Source organism: Antechinus flavipes, chromosome 1, assembly GCF_016432865.1.
Source record: "Antechinus flavipes isolate AdamAnt ecotype Samford, QLD, Australia chromosome 1, AdamAnt_v2, whole genome shotgun sequence".
NCBI lineage: Eukaryota > Metazoa > Chordata > Mammalia > Dasyuromorphia > Dasyuridae > Antechinus > Antechinus flavipes.
The window spans coordinates 538,077,884-538,103,900 of NC_067398.1; the positions used below are offsets into that span (position 1 = coordinate 538,077,884).

General features: G+C 36.9%; 1 protein-coding gene across 1 annotated transcript in view; it reads right to left on the bottom strand.

Moving 5' to 3' along the window:
- ALDH5A1 (aldehyde dehydrogenase 5 family member A1) overlaps positions 1-26,017 on the bottom strand; it is a 40,729-nt gene that overhangs the window by 5,951 nt on the left and 8,761 nt on the right. Inside the window, exons 2-9 of the mRNA XM_051970608.1 lie at positions 23,022-23,105; positions 21,276-21,446; positions 18,471-18,587; positions 14,770-14,913; positions 14,040-14,183; positions 11,170-11,328; positions 2,984-3,153; positions 615-673 (exon numbers count right to left, since the gene is read on the bottom strand). Coding sequence (XP_051826568.1) covers positions 615-673; positions 2,984-3,153; positions 11,170-11,328; positions 14,040-14,183; positions 14,770-14,913; positions 18,471-18,587; positions 21,276-21,446; positions 23,022-23,105 — 1,048 coding nt within the window. The remainder of the gene's footprint in view (positions 1-614; positions 674-2,983; positions 3,154-11,169; positions 11,329-14,039; positions 14,184-14,769; positions 14,914-18,470; positions 18,588-21,275; positions 21,447-23,021; positions 23,106-26,017) is intronic.

Consider the following 26,017-nt stretch of genomic DNA (forward strand, 5'->3'; position numbering starts at 1 on the left):
ATTTAACAAGTGTTGGAGGGAATGGGAAGTCCTCCTTAAGCAGAAGATTCAATGATTTTTATATGAAGTGGTTTAAAAAACTCCAGTTAAAATTACATTTTACACACACACTTAGACACACACAGAAGTTCACAATGATGTCCTCCAGGGATTACAATCTGCCTCAGTGAAGGGATTATCCATACTGATAAAATTAGTCTTAAAGTACTAAGGTAAATAAAAAGATTTTTTTTTTTTTTTTAAAAAGAGGATTTCAGCCAGTAAATTGGGAGAAACATTAGGTATTTAAATAGGGCTTTCCTGACCCTGCTTTTTGGAGGGGGAAGAGATCTGATACTATTCAAGCTAGTTAGTTTTAGTTAACTCCACCTCTAACTCTTATCAGGAGTTTCCATACATGTGTTTAAAAGGAGGACTTAGGGGGTTCTGAAGCACAAGTCTATCATCTCTACTGGAAAACATAACAAGAAGACAAGGGTGCTATTGATAATAAATCAGAACTAAGTCAAAAAATGATATAAAAACTGGGAAAATGAACTGGATGCTCAAATATATTAGCTTGAATATGTTATCAACAACTGCTAGCTCATCAAAACAAACAAAACAAAACTTACCTGCTAAACCCACATCCATTGCATTGGCAATAGCCAGAGCCTCTTCCTCTGTATCAAATCTGCCAAAAAAAATTTTTTTTTGATATAAAAAGAACATTGGCTAAGTGGGTAAGTAAATTTGTCCCTTCCTTTCCTCTTCCCCTTCCTTCTCTAGATATGCATTCAGCAGCAAGGCTTCTCTGGATTCTTGGTTCTGAAGGAAAGATTAATATTTGGGTTAGGGTGACTATATTTTAAATTGATGATTTTTTTTCCCCAAAGAGGGCAGGAAGATCACAGGAATTAGAAGTGGAATAAACTATAACAATGAATCTTCTTGTACAAATGAGAGATGGAAAAGATTCACCTAAAGGCAGACAAATGGTAATTAGCATAGTCATAATTTGAATCCAGACCTTCCTACTCTAATTCCTTCGTGCTACTCAAGGAGATACTCCAGCACTCATTAGACAACAAACTGAAAATTATTACATGGAGGAAAAGTTGGCAGATTATTTTTCTTTTCAGTTTAAGAAATATGTAGTGTTGTTCTCCTAATTTTAATTAAGCTGGAACAAGCCTCAGAGTCACCTTATAGAGCAGATGTGAGCATGTCTACTAATCTACCTGGCGGCACCACACATCACAGGAGGATTTATTAGGAATTTGGGACAACAGACAGAGAAGCATCCTGTGCCTCTTCGGAGTGCCCCCTCACAATGTTCATAGGGTCACATTGACTCAGAGATGGAAAGGACCTGAAAGGATATTTCTTCTGATTTATAACTGGGCAAGAATTCCTAAATCTTAATCTAATAAGTGGGCATACAACTTTCACCTCAGCTACCTAATATTTATAAAGAGCTTAGCATGGTGCCAGCCACATGGAAGCTTTAATATTTCCTTCCTTCCTTCCTTTCCTTCACTGATTTACCCTTTTCGAATGCTTGAAGACCTGGCTCCCAGATTTAGAGCTAGGAGACACTGCACAGGTGCAGTCTAATGCCTTCATTTTTATACATTGGGGAACTATGGGGCCCAGAGTGGTGGTGATTTTGGACAGATCAGGAATTTAACTAAGATTCTTTGAGTCTTCAACCATGCTCTTTCAGCATCATCACTCTGCCTCACATGCTCTTAGCTATTTCTTTTCTACATTCATCTCAATTGCCATGATTTTGATCTCTTTTACTCATGTGCCTGTTTCACATATTCTCTGTAGAGAAGTCACCACTGATCAGCTCACCAGCTATGGTATTGTTACACGGCATTTATTGTCTGTATGGTATTTACTGTTGTGATAATATGGTACTTACTATTTGCCTGTTCAAGATTTATGTCAACTGATGAAGCCAGAAATACATAGAACCAGGAAGACAATCTACATAAGGACTTCCAACAACATAACTAAAAGAATTAACAAAAAAGCCCCAGCCTGAACTTGCTGTAAATATAATGACCAGTCTTAGTACTGAAGAAATGATGAGAAAATGCAATTCCCTCCCTCTTCTCTCTCTGTTCCTCTCCCCACTTTTCACTCTCACTCCCTTTCCCCTCTTTCTTTCTGTCTTTCCATCTCTTTCTTCTTTCTTTCTGTCTCTCCATTTCTCTGTCTCCCTCTCTCTCCCCTTTGTCTCTGTCTCTCTTCCCCTTTTCCCTTCTTCCCTCTCTTTGCAGAGGTGAAAAAGTATGGATGTAGAACAGTGCATATACTGCCAGGCTTGGTGGATGTGTGTGTTAGTTTTGCTGAACTTCCTAAAAGGGAATTTTCTTATTCTTTGGTACAAGGGATGACTGGCAGGGTGTGTTAGAGAGGAATATAATCAGAAGTCATACCAAAGCAAAAAAAGTTTTTTTTAAAAAAAGAAAAATAAGAAAGAAATTTTTAATACTTAAAAAAAAATGCTTATACTAATCTATTTGATATATCATATTTTCTTTCTCCTTCCTTCCCCCCGGAAGAGTAAAGCAAAATTATGAGTACCAAAGGCCCAAGTTTTCATCGTGATTAACATTTTTCACAGCTCAAATCCCACAGTCACCTGCATTTTTTTTCCCCCTTTTTAAAAAACAGATTCTATGGGGCAGGTAGGTGGCGCAGTGGATAGAGCAGCAGCCCTGAAGTCAGGAGGCCCTGAGTCTCAGATACTTAACCGTCCTAGCTGTGTGACCTTGGACAGATCACTTAACCCCAATTGCCTCAGCAAAAAACAAACAAACAAAAAACCCAGATTATATTTAAAATAGCCCCAAGGTCACTTTTAATCTAAAAACCAAGGTCATCAAATTTCCTTGAGGGGTCCAACCTGCTCTCCCTCCCCCTCTGACACCCCACCCTTTGGAAAATTTCCTTTGTGTCCCTTGCCCTGTAAAAATAGGACGGCTCTTACTTAATCACTGGGGCCAGGGGGCCAAAGGTTTCTTCCTGAGAACAGAGCATGTCTGAGGTGACGTTGCTGAGGAGGGTCGGCTCGAAAAAGTTTTTGCCAAAGCTGTGCCTTTTTCCTCCGGTCACGATGGTGGCTCCTTTGGAAACTGCGTCACTCACGTGCTTCTCCACCTGCGGGAAAGAGAGAAGCCAGTGGAGAAGGCTCTCTAGCTGACATAGAGATATCCAATATTTTAAAGAGCAGAGAAAATAAAGCAGATAGTGGAATTCCCGTACTAGTAATCACTTTAAATGTGGTGTTATATCGAAAAGCTAGCTTTAAGACCCAGTGTTTTCTATAAAATGTCTTTTTTTGTCATAAGGAGACATTATAAACCCATGTTTGAGGGCCTAACAAAGGGCGGCCCCTAAAGGACAGAAGACGAACGGCAGCCTTTGTCAAAGCATTAAGCAGAGCCTGGTCCAGCATAAACCAGTTTTGTTAGATTCAAAGGTCCCTGCCCCAGAAATTCTGGTGTGTTCCAGAATCAACTGAAGAAGACAGAATGTCCCTGATACAAGCCGTTGATCTGCTGCCCTCCAGCTTGTGATCAATCCACGGAATAACCACTAAATGAGATTTGTGAACTATTAATAAACATTTCCTTACATACAAAGCTAATTAGGGGGGCTAGGGAAGGAGCTCTCAGGAGGTGGGGATGGTTCTGAAGATGCTAATTTAATCTCGGCAGTATCAAAACATGTGGGGAATGCCAGGGTTACAAGGAGGCAGACTGGAGCCTGCATTTTCTCCCGGGCTGGGTTCGTGCCATCTCCCCAGGCTTCCCTGCTGAACAAGGTCATCTTGGTCCAGTTGTCGAGGTCCAAGCCTTTGCCGTAGAATGTAGCTGTGTTCTGGGATGGAGTGCAATCCCACGCGACCAAAGGAGAGACACGGAATCTCAAAACACACACAGAGAAATATCTAGAACATCTTTCCAGCCCCCAAGATGCCCTGGGTCGGGTGGAGGGGTGATGAACCCCATTCTAGCTCTCTGGGGTCATACTGCATTGGTCTAACCATTCTAAGGTGCTGCTGTAGGATGTGGTGGGAGTCAGAGAGAGAAAAATTATGATTCCATCCACCAATCAATCAACAAACACTTATTAAGCAGTTACCCAATGACAGGTCCTGTTTTAGGCCTTCATGATACAAAGAGTAAAGAGCTTTGCCCTCATCAGAAACTACTTCCTCAAGCTAGTTCAATACCCCGGTGTTCCTCCCCAGGCATTGAAGTGCTTTGTTCAGGTGTGAGTTGACTTGGGATCATGTTATAGCTTTTAATCTTATCATCATCCTTTCCTTTGTTTTCTTATTTTGTGAGTTTGCAAAGATGGCGATGTTAAACCACTAAAAAACAAAAGCAAAAAGCCACAACCATATTATATCCCAGGCCAGCATCAGATTTGTGCGTGCTCAGTTTTTAAAAAATCTTAACAGCACTACAAAAATGACAGGATGCAATTTTCAGAGCAGTCTGTAAGGAAGCACAGTCTTGATCCCCAATGAAGAGCAGAATAAGAAACTGCGCAAAGGACAGGAGTCACAGGATACGCACAGCATGCTGTGATCTCAAAAACAGCCTGATCCAAAGCATCATGAGCCTCGCTGAAGGGGGCAGGGAAGAAATAAGGGAACAAGGAGGAACCAAGGAGAGGACAAAGTGACAGGCAAAGAGAGGCAGAGACTGGAGAGGGGAGGGAGTAGAGAAAACGAAAGAGGGACGAGATTGAGAAGCAAAAGAAGGAAAAAAGAAAGAACATAAGGGGGAAAGAAATTTTTAAATGGGGAAGGAGAAAAAGTAAAAAAAAAAAAGAGTAAGGAGAAAAGTTGAGAAGAAGGGGTGCTAGAAATTGAAAAAGGGTCATAAAAAAGGAGGGAGGTAGTGGGAAAGTTCACTTCCTTTTTAACTTGAAGTCTTTTTATTATCTTTTGCTTTTCTCTATGGAGTCTTATTCTTCAACAGCATTAAGTCCCCAATCAGCTTTTCTGCTTACGCTGATGAATCCTAAAATAGAGTTCACTTCCTGAGACATTGTCGTGCTTTGTGTAGGAGCACATGATCCTGCCAAGTAGTCCCAGTCTGGCAGCAGCTAATGCTCCTCTGTTTTAGAGGAAAATGATAAAACTGGGGGAGGTGGAGAAGAGAAAGGATTTCATCTTGCCCTGTTCTCTTGAGGAAAGTTCTCTTCCTTTTTAAAGTAAGCTTGTTTTCTTAGCAAAAAGTATTTCTCTGAACAAGGGAGCTTAGGACAATTGAGGCAAAAAGCTTAGTGGAATAGTCACTGGCCTAATGATCATGAAACTAAGCTCTGAGATCCTGGTCTATTAGACCAGGTGGGTTTCTACCAGGAATGCAGAGCTAGTTCAATGTTGGGTAAAACTATCGGCCTAACTGACCACGTCAACAATCAAAACAACAAGATCCAGAAAAGGCTTCTGACAAAATCTAATTTCCATTCTTATTAAAAACATTAGAAAAAAATAGTAGTAAAAAGAACTTTGCTGAAAATAACTAGTTATTTAAATTCATACAACACGCATAGATACAAGGACACTCTCAAGGTAACGCTTAAGAACTTTAGAATTGATTGTGTGACATGTGAGATACTGGCATAGGACTGCCCAGCATGGTGTGCCCTCATCAAAGAAGGTGCTATGTTTTATAAGCAAAGCAGAATTAAATTAGCCCCCCAAAATATGAGATGCACAAAATTAGAGAAACTACCCCAAATGTTCACATGAATTATTTGTTTCTGGCTTGTGGCAGAGCACTCTGAGCTCGTATTAGTCTGATCAATCATATCTGCAACTTGGCTCTAACCACAGTGATGTCTCTTTGAGAACAAAAGACTTGTTCTTTTGTCCAATGAAAATAAGCTAGAAGCCTTCCTAGTAAGCTCAGGGGTGAAGCAAGTTTACCCATTATCATCACTAATATTCCATATTGTAATACAAATACTATCTATAGCAACAAAAAAAGAAAGAGAAACTGAAGGAATCAAAATAGGCAATGAGAAGAAAGAGAAAGTGAAGGAATCACAATAGGCAATGAGAAAATAAAACCCACTCTTTGCAGATTATATTAAAATATACTTAGAGAATCCTGGAGAATCAACTCAAAAAATAGTTGAAATAATTAACAACTTCAGCAAAATTACAAGATATAAAATAAACCCATAGAAATCATCAGCATTTCTATATATTACCAATTAAAAAAACAGCAGCAAGTGATAAAAAGAGAAATTTCATTTAAAATAACTAAGATCCAGGTCTACTAACTAACTATGAGGCACTGTGTAAAAGTAATTTGACTTATCAAAACCCCCAAACTATAGCTGGCAAAGTATATCACAAGGACCAGAGTTGCCTATTTTTATAATACTTGTGAACTAAGAATGGTTTTTTAAAAATGCACTTTAAAATACAAATGAAACATTATTTGAAAACGTAAAGACCATTCTTAATTTGTGGACCACTTGACAATAGGATTTGGCAGTTTGTCCAGCCCTGGACTAGACTTCTGTGGTGTGCTTCCCCACCTCGACCTCACAACCAAAACAAAAAATAGGTTAGAAATGCATTCCATATTATAATTTGACTTAATAAGGTAGAAAATGTCCTCAAGGCAATGAATCATTAATGATTTTGCTGAAATTCATGGCCTTCAAAATTACAGCAAATGGAACTGTTGTCCTACGATCCTAGGAAGGTACTTCTGGAAAGTTTAATTCAACGAGAAAGGAACCGGCAAAAAAATCACTCCATCCAGTCACAACTCTCCTATGCTGAGCTGTTGAAACACGTTGAAACAATCTCACCAAGCTGCAGATATGGGTCAAAGGACAAAGATTGGATGGAAATTAAAATCAAGTTGTTCAAAACCTCCAGTCTATTCCTGATGGTTTGATTCCTCTTCTACTATCACTATGGCAGTGTGCCATATTGGATAGAGATAACCTCAAAGTTACAGAGGTCTGGGGTTCAATTTTCATGTGTTACACACTGGCTATATAGCCCTGGGAGGGTTACTTAATGTTTCATCATTCTAGGCAGCACTCTAAGAGAAAAAGTGCCTATCCTGTGTCAGTAGAATGGATTTTCTCACCTGGGAATTCCCTATAACCAATAAGTCCAGTCCCTATCACCTCTTCAGCACCAGATCCTGTCACAAAAGCCCACTATTATTCAGAATTTTTTTACCTCTCTTTCTAAACTTGACGTTTTAAAATAAAAAGAGATGGGCATATGGCCAGTATCAACTGCCAAAGCCAGGAAAACAGATCTCTTACTTATAATCTCCAAACATTATCATTTCTAAGTCTAAGAGAGAGTATATACGAGTATGTATTGACCTACCATAGTAAGGTACAAAAGATCAATGAGTAGACTAAGTCTAGTAATTTCAGGATACACTTCCACATTTATGTGAATAAACTACTTTGTTTTGTCACTGAAAACTCTTTCTGGCAAAAACATTAAAGGTATATAAGTGAGAAACATCAGCCAAGAACTCTGTAGGGTCCTTCTAAACGTTAGTGTTCCCCGAGCTAAATTTCAAGTAATTAGAAACTAGCCAGTGAGCCCAGTCTTTATGATCACGTACAGAGAGCCAATTATGCAATTTTCCAAGTGGAAAAGGCTGGAGAATCATGATGACGCATGCCTTGGAAGGGAAGATTTGGAGCACAGACAGATGTTCTGTAACTGGTACAATTCTATTAAAATTAGTGAATGAGAACCTCTTGGAATGGAGCTGGGGAGCTTCCAAAAGGCATTATTCAACCTCTGCCCCCGTTCTCCTGGCTTAACTTCTTGCCTGTTAGCCTTCTGGTAAGGGACAGTGCTATAAGAGTAGATGGCAAAGGTTTTACTACACCCCTTTTCCATATGTGGCCTGTGATTACAGGCCTTGTTTCGTGGCTTCAAAGTTTGTTTTTCACATTTTAGGCAAAAGAGATTAGAGAGAACAACTACCTTATGAGCTGTGAGATAATCAGGAGAGCGAGTGAGCCCCCAGCAAACCTGGGACTGGAGTCTGTGCTTGTTGTTGGGTTAGCTCCGAGGCCCAAGTGAATGAAAAAAGACAAAGATCATACTACCTTTGAATGTGAACTTAGCAGAAGGAAGAGTATGTAGGAACTGAGAAAGTGTTCCCCCAAACTAGGTTGAGGAGAAATGTTTGTACTAATGATTTTGCTGTATCTTTGAAATAAATATATTTTGTAAAAATTAACTGATTAAATAGACCTGGGGGCTCATCACTGTGGCTAACTGTGAGAAGAGTACACGCTAAATAGGAGCATTAGAGAGAGACACAGCTGACCTCTCAAGGTACTCTCCAGAACTGGGAGAAGATGTGTCTGGCTTCATTTTGAAAAAATGAAGGCAAAAAGTATTTAGAGGAAGGAAAAAGTTGTATCCTGCGACAGCTGTGGTTATGACCAAATTTGGGAGAAAAAATTGCAAATGGGAAAGATAGCCATTTCTTCTCAACCTAATCATCTCCTACCTAAAAATCACAGTAACTTATCAAAAAGATTTGCTGTGTAATTTTATTTTAGGAATACATTACAAATAAATGTACAGGAACACTCCAGTATATTTTACTCAAGGATATGACAATCATTTTCTAGTCTATACTCTTATCTTTTTCCATCTTTTGAGGACAAAAAAGGGAGCAAAATCATTTAATCATAACAATAACTGAAATTAATACACAACAAAATGCTTCTCACAATTAATACCATTTAAGCTTCATTACTTCCTAAGAGAATATACCTGTATGGGTAATACACCCATATTAATTATCTCCATTTTAAAGATGAGGAATTTATCCCTAATCTCATGATCTAGGAGGAAATATAGGTGGCAAATGAACTTCAAGGCCATGTCTCTACCTCCTATTCTGCACTACCATATCAAAGTTCAACTCTCTCAACTTACTTCAGCAATTGAAGCTATTTTTAATCAGATAGTATGGGGATAAGGAACATGGCAGGCTTTGTGATTCCCAGAGGAACAAGCTGGAGACTAAAAAGCATTTGTTCCTGAGAGTTACAACAAAGGCTTAAATAGGAAATCGGGGAAAGACTACTCAATTATCCCCTATGAATGGGCAGGGCAGGGATACTTGGAACTAATAGGTCTTTTCCATCTATTATCCCTTTCAGCCTGCATGAAGGGACCAAAGCAAAAGCACTGAATTAGACAATGAAAAACCATCCAACTAAAAAAGCACCTTCCTACACCTTCTCTCTTACCCCCCCCCCCCACCTTCCCATATAGTTTAAGAAAATTCTTTTTGGAAGCAATATGCTGCAAGGTATTATGAGAATTCAAAGAGTATAAGAGTTCTCCCACAACTCTGTGTTTCAATTTGTTTTCACAATGTGATTTTGGTGTGATCAGCTCAGTTGCTAGGCAGTGAGAGCTTGGCAAGAGCCACATCACAAAGAACTCTTCCCTAACTTGTTCCATGATATTTTCACTGGATCTCCAAACTCTCTGGTGATTTGGCATTTTCCACTTTGGTGCAGCAAGGCTGCCAACTTTTGGGCTGTTATGTTTTTTCATCCTGGACAAGCCCCAATCTACAGGCTTCCATTTTCCTCCTACTCTCAGCTGAGACGATAGCTTCCTGTTTTTCTTTTTCTCTTGCATTCACATTCCACATGCTGATTTTTCTGGCTAACTGCTGATGAAAATGAGAGCCACAAATTTCTCCCTGATTTTAAAGACAGCGGACAGAGAAATGGCCTTGCAGCCAGGTTCTAAATTGAAGTTCTACTTCTGACCCATATTAGTTGAGTGACCTAAGAAAGTCATTTAATTTGTGTCTCAGACACAAGAATTCCTTATACCACTGACATTGAAAGTTCAGATCTCATCTTTATTCCATTAAAAGCAGACTACCCAGAAAATATACTGTATTCTTAGGTTAGTGAGGAAATTCCTCGAGCGACTCTAAAGAGTGTAATAAACAGGAAAGAAAATACAGGAAAAATCTTCCCACTTGCCATCATCCAAAAGTGTGACATTTAAATTTAAATTGAGAAGAATTTTCTCCCACTCAACCTCAGTTTTCTCCTTTATCTCCAATCCAGAGCTAAGCACTTGAGATGCTATCTCCCCCTGCTGGAAGTTTTAGGAATTCAATGAATTTTGGGGAGAGTAGTAAAAGCAATGGCTAAAAGAATAACTTGTGACAAAAGGAAAAAATAAGAAACCAAACCCCATGTTTCAGCTAATACACAAACTTGTTTTCAAAAGTCTTTCTAAGATGTTCAAAAAGCCTTACAAACAGTATTTCTTCATCCTAAGCCCTGCAGGGAGGGAGGAGTGGAGATTCCAGTATTATCTCCATTTTATAGTTGGAGAAAGGGAGGTGCAGAAGCAAAGCCAGCTATAGGGCCTCGGGAAATTATAGGAAAGAGAAAAAGAATCTAGATTTCCTAACTCCCAGCTTCCAGGTGTTTAACTCAAGAAATATACAAAAAGTGACTCGATTCTCTGATTTCTCAGAACTGAAAAGCTGTTCTATTTTTTTCTTTCTTTTTTTTTTAAATCCTCAGCTTCATTTAAGAGTCATCTCAAGCTCCATATTTTATGAGGCATTTCCTGATTCACTTCACTTTTTTCTGCATTCCTTTCAAGGTTACCTTTTGAATGTTGTTCAGGTGACCCCATTTGGGATTTTCTTGGCAAAGATACTAGAGGGGTTTGCCATTTGTTTCTCCAGTTCATTTTACAGATGAGGAAACTGAGGCAAATGGGATTAAGTGATTTGAGAGGATCAGAGTTCCTAAGTATCTGAGCCCAGATATGAACTCAGGGAGATAAGTTTTCCTGACTCCAGTCTTGGCAGTCTATTCACTGAGTCACTTACCTGTCCCAAACAAGGTAACCTCTTTAGAGGTAAAAAACATTTACCTCTTTAGAAGGCAAGCTCTTTGAGGGCAAGAGCTGTTTTTATTTTTTTTCTTTGTATCCCTCCAGTATTTAAATATAGTGCCTGAAACACAGTAAGAGCTAAATAAATGCTTGTTGACTGACTTCTTCCACAGCAGATTTGAGAACTGACAAAGATCCACTAGTTAGGTTGATCATGTTAATAACAGAGACCATGCTTTAATTCATTCACTTACCTTTTCCACTGCCTTTTCATTAATCAATGGACCTTGGGTGGTCCTTTCTTCAAATCCATGACCTATGCGAAGTTCCTTATTAATGGCTTCAGCAAACTTCTTCACAAAGGAATCATGGATCCCCTTTTGCACCAAGAAACGATTCGAACAAACACATGTCTAAATACAAAAGCAGTGAAATATGAGAAGGATCTAAATTAATAATCCCTGACTATTATTTCTTAGCAGTCCTTTTAGAGTACTCAGGTCTAAGTTTATTTCCCACCCAATCTTAATCTGGCAAATAAAAAATATTTGAAGATTTGGGGGACATTGCATTCCTATTTTAACCTGAAAACAAAATATGGGGTACAAATTCACATCTTTCTCAGCCCCAAGTTCTCTTTATCTATTTACCACAAACTAAAATGCAAGTAGTAAAATGGGACCACTTGCTGCCTGACAAACAAAAAGAGCTGTGAATGAATACCAAAAGGTGAAAAGGGAAGAATTTATTAGAAGCTCCTACAATGTATTAGATAGTGTCCTAAGCAAAAGCATAAAATTATAAGTACATGAAGAAATAGGAAAAGGAGAAACAAAGGAGACTGAGAATTATCCTGTGTTCATTCCATAGAAAACTGGCAATATCCTAGGGAAAGCAAATTGACCAACTGACTGCCTTTATCTAAGCTCAGCAAATACTGTCATCATTGCTGTAATTCTTTTAACTCTTTCATTTTTCCTGGCCATGGAGTTTTCTTGGTAAAGATACTGGAGGAGTTTGCCATTTTGTTCTCCAGTGTGTCTCTATTTTACAAATGAGGAACATAGACAATTATGAATTAAGCAACTTGCCTAGGATCATGTAGCTAGTTAAGAGTCTCCAGGGCTAGTGCTCTATACAACTTTTGGCCACTAAAGTCAATTAATTTTTTACTTTGTTGTTTTTCGGTCATCTGACTCTTTGTGATTCCATTTAGGGTTTTCTTGGCAAAGATACTAGAATAGTTTGCCACTTCCTTCTTCAGATCATCCTACAGATGAGGAAATGACTTGCCAAGAATCACACAGCTATTAAGAGTCTAAGGCCAGATTTAACTCGGGAAGATAAGTCTTCTTGACTTTAGGTTTGTACTCTATCCATTGAGTCACCTAGCCGTCCACTTCAAGGCACTTATCAGCTAGCTATTTGACTCTAAGTAAGTCATTTGACAATTTTCTTAGCTGTAAAATGAGGGAGTTAGACTCGTGGCTCAAAAGGTCCCTGGGATACTGCTGATTCTAACCATTTAAGTCCATGACTGGGATAATGGCAAAGAGTAAAGTTTTTAAATTCCTTAAATTCCCTACCTGAGACTAAAAATCTTAGTTTGTAGTAGTGCAGAGCTGGACTATGAGGAACTAGAAAGGCTAAATAGGGAAAACCAGGTTCCTCGTCATGCTCTGGTAGTTGAAAGCAGAGACAGAAATAGAGCTAGATCTGTGATTTCACTACTACAGGTATGAAATTCTTTCTATCTAGCACTTTCTCTACAATTTATGATCTTATAAAATTGCTTCATATTAGGTTCCTAACCTCAGGTCTGTGAACTTGTTTCTTTTTTAAAATTTTCAATTGTATTTTGTCAAATACACATAAAGATAGTTTTCAACAATTATTTCTGTAAGACTTTGTGTTCCAAATTTTTCTTCCTCCTTCCCTTCCTTCTCCCCTCCCCAAGTAATCTGATATGGGTTAAATTTATGCAATTCTTTTAAACATATTTTCATATTTGTCATGCTGTGCCAAAAAAAAAAAAAAATCAGGCCAAAAGGGAAAAAAATCACAAGAAAGGAAAAAATAAAAGATGAAAATACTATGCTCTAATCCATATTCGTCTTTACAGTTCTCTCTCTGGATACAGATTTATTTTCTATCTCAAGTCTATTAGAATTGCTTTGAATCACCGAATTGTTGAGAGGAGCCAAGTCCATCATAATTGATCATCACATAATCTTGTTTTTAATGTGTTCCCTTGGTTCTGCTTCCTTTACTCAGCATCAGTTTCTATAAGTCTTTCTAGGCTTTTCTGAAATCAGTCTGTGCATCATTTCTTATAGAACAATAATATTCCACTGCATTCATAACTTATTCATCCATTCCCCAACTGATGGGCATCCACTGAATTTCCAGTTCCTTGCCATTACAAAAGGGCTACTACAAACATTTTTGCACATGTGAATCCTTTTTTCTCTTTTATGATCTCTTTGGGACACAGATTTAGAAGTCAGATGGCAGTTTTATAGCCCTATGGGCATAGTTCCAAATTGCTGTCCAGAATGGCTGGATTATTTATGAACTTGTTTCTAAAAATATATATGATAATGACGTTTCAATATATTTGGTCTCCTTTTACAATCCTGTGCATTTTAATTTACACATTAAAAAAATATTATTTGGAGAAGGATGCAGGGCCTTAATCAGATTATCATCAGTCCAAGGCAAGAAAACTGAGTAAGAACCCCTCTGTCTGTGAGAGACTTGTCCATGGTCAGGATGTGTGAGAGGCAAGATCTGTCCTACAGGTCTTCATGGTTTTGAGATTAGCTTTCTATTATTATGTCATCCTGCCTACCGATATGTTTTTATCCAAACATTCAGTACTTTTTCCATAGCCTGTGAGGTGTTAACATTTTGGAAAAAGAGTGGATTTACCAATATAAAGCCAGTATCAAATTTCTCAACTAATATTAAAGTGGGGAAAGGAAAAATGTCAAGGGGGAGTGAACCAAAGGATGAAATGAAAATGGAAGGAGGGAAAAAATTCATTAATAGATATTCAAAATTATATTCAAGGAAGGGACAGGACCTCCAAACACAAATTCTAGAAATACTCTGGAGAACTCACCTGACCAGAATTTCTGAATTTGGAAGCCAGGGCCCCTGCCACTGCTTGGTCCACATTGGCACTGTCAAACACGATAAATGGGGCATGCCCCCCTAGCTCCATGGAGACCCTCTTCACAGAGTCAGCAGCATAGTGCAACAGAATCTGCAGTTACAGTGGAAAACCGGCCATGAATACACATTGAGATGGAGGTCACAATCAGACTCTGAATATGCAGTCATGGAATTCAAGAAGTGGCAAAGAAAAATGAGATGAAAAAATGGATGGGAAAGGTCTAATGCTCTATTAGAAGGCTAATTAGTGCTTATTTTATGTTATTAGGCAAAAAGCACTGGATCCTGGGAATGGTAAGACACTTAGATCTAGTTTCACTTCCAGCAGGGACTCTATTTTCCAGAAAGGCCTTTCCTGATCAGCAGGTTCAGTTTTCCCTAGACTCCATCATCACTTTTCTACCTTAAAACAAATGACATTATTTAAATTATTTCTCCAAGGCTTTGGCCAGTCTATGTTAGAACATACTAAGCAACTGGCCTGGTAGCCAGCAGAACAGCTTGAATTTTGCTGTGGAAGAAAAGAGAACATTAATGGTCTGTCTGATGGCCAAATTTTCCTGGCCTGAATAGAGGGAGGGGTTTTCCAACTCCATCTTTAAGGCCTCTCTTTCTTTCTACCTCTCCTTTACACAATAACTTTTATATTTCATCTGTTAAAATAAACTTCCACATACCTTTCCTGTTGCTGTTGAGCCAGTAAAAGAAATTTTGGATACCAATGGATCAGTGCAAAGAGCTTCCCCAACCTCCTTGGTCTTCTGACGAGAGCAGGGAACCACATTATAGACACCTGCAGGAATTCCTGCTTGGTTGGCAAGCTATAAATGAGAGTAAAATGCTGACTTAAAAGGCAGAAGGCACAGTAGCTTTGAGTCTAACAATTAAGTGAGAGCAAAGGGATCCAAGATTTTTAACTAATCTTCCCCATCACAGCCATTATACAGGGACAAAATCAGAACATGGAGGATTTAGGTGTAAGAGGTAAATATACACACATTTATTTTTACACACATATATGCAGACGTGTGTAATGTAAGTTTTGGATCAGACTTGTTATTTCAATGTTATCCATTTTAAGATATATGTATATATACATACACGTATGCGATTGTATGTGTATATAAATCTCTTCTTCAACTTAAAGTCTTCTTTAAGTCCTAACTAAAATCCCATTTTCTTCCAGAAGCTTTTTCCAATTCTCTTAATTTTAGTCTTTCCTTTTAATTATTTCCTATTTATCCTGTATTTAGTTTGCTTGTACATACTTGTTGCCTTCCCTTGTGAGCTCTTTGGGGACAGGGACTGTCTTATGCCTCTTTTTGTATCCCCAATGCTTAGTACAACACCTGGTACACAGAAGGCAATTAAATGTTTGCTGATTGTCTAGATAGCTGTCTGGGGCATTGATAGGCTGTGGATAACAGTTAGCATCCACCAGAGGCAGGGCTTGAACCCATCTTCCTGATGCCAAGGTCAAGTCTTAATTCATGTTACCTGTCTTCATCAATATCAAGATTCTCTAATACCACAAAAGTATCATTAAAATGTATTGATTTCCCCAAGAATGAATCTCAATATCATACTCTATCTGAAAAACAGACTCTTCCACAGTAGAAGAACCATCATGCATTTTAATGAAGAATTACATTCCCTTATGCTTCTCAGGGAAGAGCTACTTTATGTTTTATTTCTGAATTGCAATTCCCTAACAAATCTCATAAAGATGACCTTGACCTAAGGACCACAAAGCTAGTCCAAGACTACTGTTTAAATTTAATGTTAGTAAAGATTGCCCTCCCAATTTTTTTGCTTCTAGTCCCAGAATTCCCCTTTTCTTTCTATGGTTATAATATGATTATTTTTATTGCCCAAAGCCCAAATGCTCTAGGGTAAAACACAAACTCCTTTGGCATTCAGAAATCTTCCATAATCTTGCTCTAGTCTATTTCTTCATATTTATTATATATTATCCTCCTTCACATATTCTATAATTCAATCCAACTAGATTTCTTAGGATTCCTTACATCACATTCTCTTATCTTTGTATCTTTGGAAAAACTCTTTTTTCCCCCTCTTTCCACCATGTTTGCAGTGCACTCCTTCCTTACCTGAACCTCTCAGAATCTCACTTCCTTTAAAGCTCAGTTCAAATGCTCATTCCTAAAAGAAGCCTTTCCAAATCTTTGTCTAGTTATTAGGGTTTCCCCTCTCCTTGTCCTGTCAATTATCTTCTTTCCCTCTCTCCTTCTTCCCTTCCTTCCTTCCATTCATTCCTTTTTTTAATATGTGCTTATACACGCACAGTTTTGTCTCTCCCTATAGATTAAAGGGAGAGGGCAGGGACTTTTGTATTTTTATTTCTAGCATATAACACAGAATATACAATGTGCTTGCTGACTGATGTGGCCAAGGAAAGAAAAGAGTACAATATACTTATGCAAATAATAATGATGATGATAATGAATAATTCAACATTTTCTTTCAATTGTCCATTTTCAAGGGGAAAAAATAATCACAGGTCTGGAAGAATATTTTTTAATATTGCAAAATACATCCACAAAAACTGAAAAATAAAGGATAAAGGGAGAAAAAAAGAGCTTGACCAAATATTCCACAGAAAAATGTTCAGCAGAATCTGCACTCTAAAGAATCACAAAGAAATGGAGATAATGGCCTCTGAAAGAAGTCATGCTTAGAAGAGGAGCTCCTTTAGGGCAGAAACTCATCTCAAAATTCCTGAAATTTTTACTTTATTATGGAAATGCTTGCTTTGTTCCATGAATTAAAAATAAAATAAATTTAAAAAAGAATTCCTAAAAGACTGCTAGTACTCCCATTTTTCTGAACAGTGCTCTAGAGTGCTCAGATGTTTCTGGAGGACCATAATCTGTAAACTTTGGGAACCCACGTTCAGAAGGCAGTACACATCCAAAGTCAATAACAGAGAGGAGGCTCTTGTACAGGTCAAGGGCATAAATAGAGAAGTCAAATAATGACATCAAAGCCCCAGAGAGGCTTCCTATATCTGGCACAGAGAGCAGATATGAAAGAGAGATCTGTTTGAAATTACTTTCTGGAGTTTGTCCAATTAAAAGAAAGCCCCAAGGGAGTTATCTGGATATATATGATCAAAGATCAATTTTTTAAAATCCCTGAAAGGAATGGGAAGTTCTTTAAAAGCATATTTAGTTAGGAGAAACCCATTTTTCAATTCAAATTTCAATTTCAATTCAAATAAAAATGAAAAACTTTTCTAGAGGGAGATGTAGGCAAAGAAAGAAGTCTTTCCTCACCCTTTACTAATGCTCATTTAAATCCACTTGTGACAGAGTGTAATGCTGAGCTGGTATCAAAGGACCTACATTTGGATTTTTATTGTGTGTACTTGGGGAAAATCACAATGAACTCTGAATCACAATTTCTTCATTCACAAAGTACTGATGCTGGTATTTGTTATCTAAGAGTAGCTGATCCAAATCAAGCCTCCTACAGCAGTCTGCTCCAGTCTTTAGGGTCTTGCCTCCTATGATATTGAAAAAAAACTAAAACAATTTGCCCAAAGTTCCCTTTTCCCTCATCCTCATCTCCAACACATTTCCTCACTATATTCTGCTGAACTTCATTCTCAGAGAGGGAGGCAGTTATTTTCTTTGTCAAGACCTTGAGAAGTTCCCTTGATCCAATTATCTCCCAGATTTTTCAGCAGATTTTTTCCACTAACATACTCACTTTCTCTTATTTTCAATGTCTTTCTATCTTTTGGCTCCTTTTCTGCTGCCTATAAAGACATCCAGGGCTCCCTATTCTTAAAAAAAAAAAAATCTTCATTCTATTCTATTATCTCCTATAACAATCATCCTATATCATTCTTCTTCTTCTCAGCTAAATACTTTGAAAGAGCCATCCACCTCTGTCCCATCTTTGTGCCTCGGAATTGCCATGAGTCCCTGGAATTTTCTACCCTTTCATTTACACCTCTTAATTTCCTTTCAACACTCAGCATAAATCTCAGTTCTTGCAAAAAAATTCTCTTGGTCCTCTTATTAATTAGTGCTTTCCTCAATCAGATTACTTTCATCTACTGTGTAGATGTGTGTGTGTACATATATACATATGCACATATATGTATCTTGCATTTGCCTTGTTATTTAAATACTGTATCCTCAGAATGTAATCTTACTGAGGGAAGAGACTCTTTATAGCATTTCTTTGTATCCCCAGCAGTTAGCAGTCCCTGATATATACTAAGTTTTTAATAAATACTTGGTGACTGACATAATGGGTTGGACTAGCTGACCAGTTTTTTTCTGATTTTAAATTTATGATTGTATTTATCAGTGTATTTATTAATGAATACAAGAAGAAACTTGCTCACCTCACCAAGGGCCAGGGCAGAAAGAGGTGTATCTTCTGCAGGTTTTACTACCACTGTGCAACCAGCTGCCAAAGCTGCTCCCACCTTTCGGGTAATCATAGCACTGGGAAAATTCCACTAAGGTCATAAAAAGGGGGAAAAAAAGTTACAAATAGTTCTGGAGAAATATCTGCTTACTCAACTAGTCCATGGGAATATGAGCGATAATCATTTACTGACTGTTAGTTAGCAACTCTATAATAAAAAATACAAAATCTATTGGGAAGAAAAACTTTTTTTTTCTTTTTCTTTAGTAATAAACAAAACTAATCAAAAAAGAAACAAAATGAATGAAATGCTGTAATGTCAGAATGTCAGAGATCATTAAAGAAGGCAGAAAATTCCAATGTTCTTCTTCAGGAATCTTAATATAGAAGATGGCCTGAAAACATACTATATCCATATATTTGCGCATAAAGGCAGTTAAGAGTGTGTGGAGGATAGAATGCTGAGCCTAAAGTGAATGTAAATCTGCCCTTGGATACTTTACTTACCTGCTGTGTGACCCTAGATAAGTCAACTTTACTGGGAATTTAATTTACATGTATTACTTTTTTATTACTTAAATTACATTCAATGGGAAATATAATAGCATCTACCTTACAGGCTTGTTGTGATGATAAAGTACTGATAAAGTGCTTAGCATAGTGCCCAGCATATAGTCTATATGCTGATTCCTTTCCCTTCCTTTATATTCAGATATATCTGGAGTACCAAGTTCAGTTCTGGGAGCTGCATTGCCACAGAAGAAGGAGTAGTTCCACAAAAGAATAATCAGGATGGTAAGAAAACTTGAAACTACGTAGTTACAAAAAGTAACTGAAGACATGGGGGATATAGAAAAGACTTTGGAGGAATATGACAGTTATTTTCAAGTGTTTAAGAAACATCATTAGAGTTCAAATGGAGCTTACAGATTAACTCATCTAAGCTCCTCATTTTATTTGAGGAATCTGAGCTAAGGAACCTGGAATCCGGGAAAGCAACGGAACTCACTAGTCCCAGGTCACACAGTTAGCTAGTGACAAAGTGGCTGCCCCAATTCCAGGTCCAATGCCCTTCTTAGACCACCACATTGTCCAAAGTCATTTATTTTGCTTGATCCCAGAGGGCAGGAAAAAACACTAATAAGTTACAAGGAAACACATTTTGCCTCAATATAAAGAAAATTATTTCACAAATAGAGCTTTTCTAAAAGGGGCTTTCAGAGGGTAGCAATGTTCTTTTTTTTTTTTTTTTTTTAAAGTCATGAGACATTTTCAAGCAGAGGCTAAATGACCACTCTGTTAGGGATATTGTAGGCAGGGTTCATCCTCTGGCTAAGAATTCAATTAGATCAAGGGGTTCTTAATTCTTTTTGTGTCATGGATTCCTTTGGTAATCTGGCAAAATCTATGGATCTTTTCTCATAAATAAACTAATAATTGAAGAAAAATAAAATAAGGATGTTACTTTTTTTACCAATCCAAATTCATGGATCCCCTGGAATCTTTCCATGGATTCCTTGGAGATGCAGGGACCGTGGGTTAAGAGCCCCTAGTATTGATGGCTTTTGAAGTTCCTTCTAGCTTTGTGTACAAAAGATTATATGACTTTACATTTGTTTATGATGATAATAACCTTGAATTAAGCGAACATTTTGCAAAGCGTGACCCATATTACAAAAGGGCTTTTTAGAGTTTAAAGGATTACAAAACATAAAATTAGGCTTAAGAAAGAAACTTATCAAATCAAGCAAAAGATACATCATTAGGATATGTCATCATGCCATTGAATTACCTTCCTTGTAAATAAAGCCCTTGCATTCCAATAATACTCATCACTACATGACTCTTAACCATTTATTTAAAAAAAAAAAATACATTCTCATTCATCACTGCCACACCTAACATTATCGTAAAAATACTGAGTGACACTCATATATCTTTGAAAAGGAATCAGGAAGATCAAGAACAGATTCAATAATTTTAGGAGGAGTCCAATTTTTCTTTGATATTTATATAGCAAGACCTCTGTGAATGTGAAAAATCATAAATAACTCTAAGTCTCACACAAACTTTTACTTTTAATAATCCTGATTATATTTATTTATCACACAAAACAAGTAAAACAATCCACTGAATAAAGGAGTTGCAGTTTCTTCATGAGGGATTAGTATTTAACATATCTAACATACTATCCAGAATCTTTGCAGCCACTTTGCAGCTTCACTCAGCACTTTTTTTAAAAACAAATTTCCTTCTCCAACAAAAAATACTGCAGAGAAAATCATGTGACTAAGTCTGGATAGTAGAGAGAAAAAGAGAAGACATTTCCAAAAAGAATACATAGCCATAGTTCTTTGGCTTTAACTTTTTTTTTCTTCCCTATTTTTTTTTTTTTTATTCTTTAAAACTTTTTATTGACAGTGGCTTTAACTTTTAACAAAATTTCACTGTTAATAATACATTTGAGTAGATATACTTATGGTAGTAAATGATAAAATTTAATTGATTAATAATAGGCAGTATTTATGCACTTATTTTTTGAAGTTTTTTTTTTAATGTGTATTGTCTGTGGTTTCTGAAGTTTGCCACAAATCTTCAAAAATATCTTTTTGACTATCAATGGCCAAGTCTTGTGAATAACCAAAACTAAATGTAAAATCCACAAATGTCGAGGATGTCTGTACATTTTATCACACTGAAGAATGAATAAGTTGTTAGATAAATGTTATCATTTCCCCATAAATGATTCTTTCAAGATCTAGCAAATTCTTCCACTTACTGGAGTGATAATGGCAGCTACCCCAACAGGTTGCTTCAGGACCAAGCCCCGCTTGTCCTTTGCAGGGGTATAAATGATGTCTCCATAAATGCGTCGTGCTTCTTCGGAAAACCACTCCAAGAAAAGAGCTGAATACAGAACTTCTCCTTGGGCTTCCTTTAGAGGTTTTCCCTAAAATTAAACCGAAGCATATAAAGGATAAATATATTACTGAATGACTTATGGTTTTACCAGAAGCAGTATAAAAATATAACTTCTAAAACCAGCTAATGGTAATATTAGTAAAATGATTACTCCACAGTCATATAGTTAGTGCCTGAGGAAGATTTCTTTCTGACTTTCTAATCCTATCTATTAAGCCATTTTACATGTGACTAAACCATTCTTATACATCCTTTTGAAAAATGCATAACAGTCACATCTTTGACATCCCTGATAACCAAAAGCCTAGTATTAAGTTTATAGTTTTAAAAAGATAAAAACAAAAAGAAAGAAAAGGCTTGTATATGCTCTTGCATTCTTTAAATTTTAAAAGACTATAATCAGTTTATCCCAAATTCCCAATTTATGAATCATCTTCCTGCTGTAGAGAAATTCCTCAATTTATTATAGGTCTAGGAATCAGTGTCATAAGAGATGAAGGAAATAACAAGTGAGTTTATGTCAATTAAGTGACTAGTAGATAAAAGCACTGGTCCTGAAATCAGGAAGATGTTTATTTGTCTCAGTTTCCTCAACTGTGAAATAGTGATCATGATAGTACCGATCTCTCAGGGCAGTTGTGAAGATCAAATGAAATGAATGTAAATTCCTTAGCATAGTGCCCGGCACAAAGTAGGTGTTACATAAATGCTAGCTATAATAACTGTTATTCAATTTTCCTATCTTGGTAAAAGTCTACATTTGGTGCATGAATTTTCAATTTTCTTTTTTTTTGCTGAGGCAAATGGGGTTAATTGACTTGCCCGGGGTCACACAGCTGGGAAGTATTAAGTGTCTGAGGCTAGATTTGAACTCAGATCCTCCTGACTTCAAGGCTGGTGCTCGCTCTACTACACCATGTAGCTGCCCCTGAATTTTCAATTTTCATAGCAATTTAGGAAAATGTATGAGTGCAAAAGAGATGGACTGATCAAGAACAAGGAATGAAAGGTGTTTTATCCTAAGTGCCTAATTGGTCTCTTCCCAATATCACTAAAAAATAAGGAAACAAGATGAACAGACCCCCATTGTACAGGGGGCATGAATAAGATTCACAGAGGCAAACACAGATGGACCACGATCTGCAATGTTAGAGAGAACTTCCAAACCAATGATACCACAGATCCACTGGAACATCTGACTAGCTAATCAGTGGCCAGGGGATTATTATTTTAATTTATTCATCTCACTACATAATAATAACAATATTAAAGAGAAACCAAGAGTCCTTGTTTAGCAAAGGCTTCCTACACACCTATAGACACTGCAAGAAGAGATAACAGGGCCATCCTGTTCAATACATATCTGAACAGGAACCACTCTACAACATACTCAATAAATGGTCATTCCTCCTCTACTTAAAGTTACTCTCCCATTTTTTAGCATAAGAAAATGAGAACCTTATTTGAAACTTCAAATATACATTTCTAGTGTCAGAGTAGCACACTTGTACATCAGCCAGGCTATGGCTACTTACAGATCTTCAAGGTAGCTTTAAGCCCGGAAAAAGCTATGAGAGTCAGGCAGACCACTCACTGTACTCACATTTTCAGCTGTGATTATTTTGGCAAGGTCATCTTTATTCTTTATCATCAGATCATACCATTTTCGCAGTAATACACTCCTTTCCTAAAGAACAAATAAAAACCAGAAAGCATTATCTAATTGGCCCATAGTTCAAAGAATGACAGATGACTATAAATTTCTCAAAACATTCCAGGCATATAGGATGATGTGAGAAAAGAAAAAAGAGACGGGGTAAGCCCAGAACTCAAAATTTAAGAGATAACAAAAAAAGTTTGACTTTTATGTGAAAATGAAAACAAAAAGCTTTAAGAAATGAGGCTGAGCAGTATTACTACTGGGCTTATATCCCAAAGAGATTTTAAAGGAGGGAAAGGGACTCCCCCATATGCAAAATTGTTTGTGGCAGCCTTTTTTGTAGTGGCTAGAAACTGGAAACTGAGTGGATGCCCATCAATTGGAGAATGGCTGAACAAATTGTGGTGTATGAATATTATGCAATATGTTCTGTAAGAAATGACCAGCAGGAGGATTTCAGAAAGGGCTGGAGAGACTTACATGAACTGATGCTGAGTGAAATGAGCACAATCAGGAGATCATTATATACTTCAACAATATTATATGATAATAAATTCTGACGGACGTGGCTCTCTTCAACAATGAGATGAACCAAATCAATTCCAATTGTCCAGTGATGAAGAGAGCCATCTACACCCAGAGAGAGGATTGTGGGAGCCGAGTGTAGACCACAACATAGCATTTTGACTCTTTCTGTTATTGTTTGCTTGCATTTTTGTTTTCCTTCTCAGGTTTTTTTTTTTTTTTTCATTCTAGATCCAGTTTTTCTTGTGCATCAAGACAATTGTGTAGATATGTATACATATATTGGATTTAACATATAATTTAACATATTAACATGTAGGGGACTACCTGCTATCGAGGGGAGGGGATGGGGGGAAGGAAGGGAAAATTTGGAACAGAAGGTTTTGTAAGAGTCAATGTTGAAAAAATTACCCATGCATATGTTTTGTAAGTAAAAAACTATAATAATAAAAAAAATAAAATAAAACAAAACAAAACAAAAAAAAAAAAAAAGGAAGGAAGGAAGCTGAGAACAGGAACAGGATCAGGAAGTGAAATCATTTTAGGTTTGGTACAACCCATACAAAATGGTTTTCTGATTGTTTCCTATAAGAGACCCCATTCTCCATTTCTGCAACTTTATTCAGGCTGTCCTCCAGGCCTAGAATGCATTCCTAGTTTCCTTCACACTTACCTCAATAGTTACCTCTGTGGAATCTCTTTCTTGGTCTTCTCTAGCTTTTTACTACATCTACTCAAAAAATTCCTTTTTAGGCTATGAAACTGTGTGTATCCTTTGATCCAGCAATAATACTACTGAGTCTGTATCCCAAAGAGATCATAAAAGAGAGAAAAGGACTCACATGTGCAAAAATGTTTCTGGAAGCCCTTTTTGTAGTAGCAAAGAACTGAAAATTCAGTAGATGTCCATCAGTTGGGGAATGACTGAATAAGTTATGGTATATGAATGTAATGGAATATTATTGTTTTATAAGACATAATGAGCAGACTGATTTCAGAAAAGCCTGGAGAGACTTACATGAACTGATGCTGAGTAAAGTGAGCAGAACCAGGAGAACACTATACATAGTAACAGCAAGATTGTACAATGACCAACTATGACAGACTGTGCTCTTCTCAGCAGTGTAGTGATCCAAGACAATTCCAATATACTTGGGATGGAAAATGCCATCTACATCCAGGAAGGGAGTACTATGGAGACTGAATGCAGATGGAAGAATACTATTCTCATTTTTTTGTTTGATTGCTTTTTCTTTCTCGTTTCCCCCTCCATTTTGGTTTAATTTTTCATTTATTTTTTTTTCCCAATAATATTTTATTTTTCCAAATACATTTGGAGATAGCTTTCAACATTCATCTTTGTAAAACTTTGTATTCCTAACTTTTCTCCCTTCTTCTCTTTCCTCTCCCCTCCTCAAGACAACAAGCAATCTGATATAGGTTAAATATGTGCAATCCTTTTAAACATTTTTCCATACTAATCTGATTTTCTTTTTTTGCACATGACAAAATATGGAAATGTTTAAAAGGATTGTACATTTGTGACCTAGAGCAGATTGCTTGCATCTTGGGGAGAGGGGAGGTAAGGAAAGGAGGGAGACAAAATCTGGAAATCAAAATCTTACAAAGAAAAGTGTTAAGAACTATCTTTACATAAATTTTGGAAAAATAAGATACTATTGAGATTTTTTTTTTTAATTCCCTTTTTGCCATTTCATGTGTACTTATCTCTGTGTACACAAGTGTCTCTTTCAATATAAAGTAAGCACTATGAGGATATGGATTGGTTCAATTTTGTCTTTTTATCCTGAGTGTCTGGCATACAATGGGATTTGATGAATTGCTAATTAAAAACAGGGATTCAATAGGAATAGGGAATCAAAGATTTTTGTATACATCTTAAAATGATCTTAAAAAATAAGTAAATGTAAAACAAGGAGTAAAATTTTATTGTAAAAATCTTTCCCTTTAAAAAGCCAGAAGCAAATGAATATAGCAAAAACATACAGAAAACCCTACAATACTTGTTTTGTCCGCCTCCTTGATGTCAAGAAGTTCCACCGCTTTGGGCCACTTTTCTCCTTGTTCCTTCTATTTTTAAAATCATTTTTGAAAATCAGATTATATCTGCTCTGCAGTCAAAGTACATACAGTTCTGGTTCGGCTGACTTATTGTAGAAAAACTTGTAGAGACCTTTCTGTATTCCCTTGTATGTTTCATATTTATTTTTTTAAATGGCATTATATTCCATTACTTGAAGACATTATAATTTATTCAGCTATTCTCAAAACTGCTGAACATATAGAAAGTTATCTCAAAGAAAACTATTGATGATATATTTATGCAGATGAGGCCCTTTTATGAATATCTGGGGGAAAACTTCTAGCAATGGAATCACTGGTTTGAAAAGTTT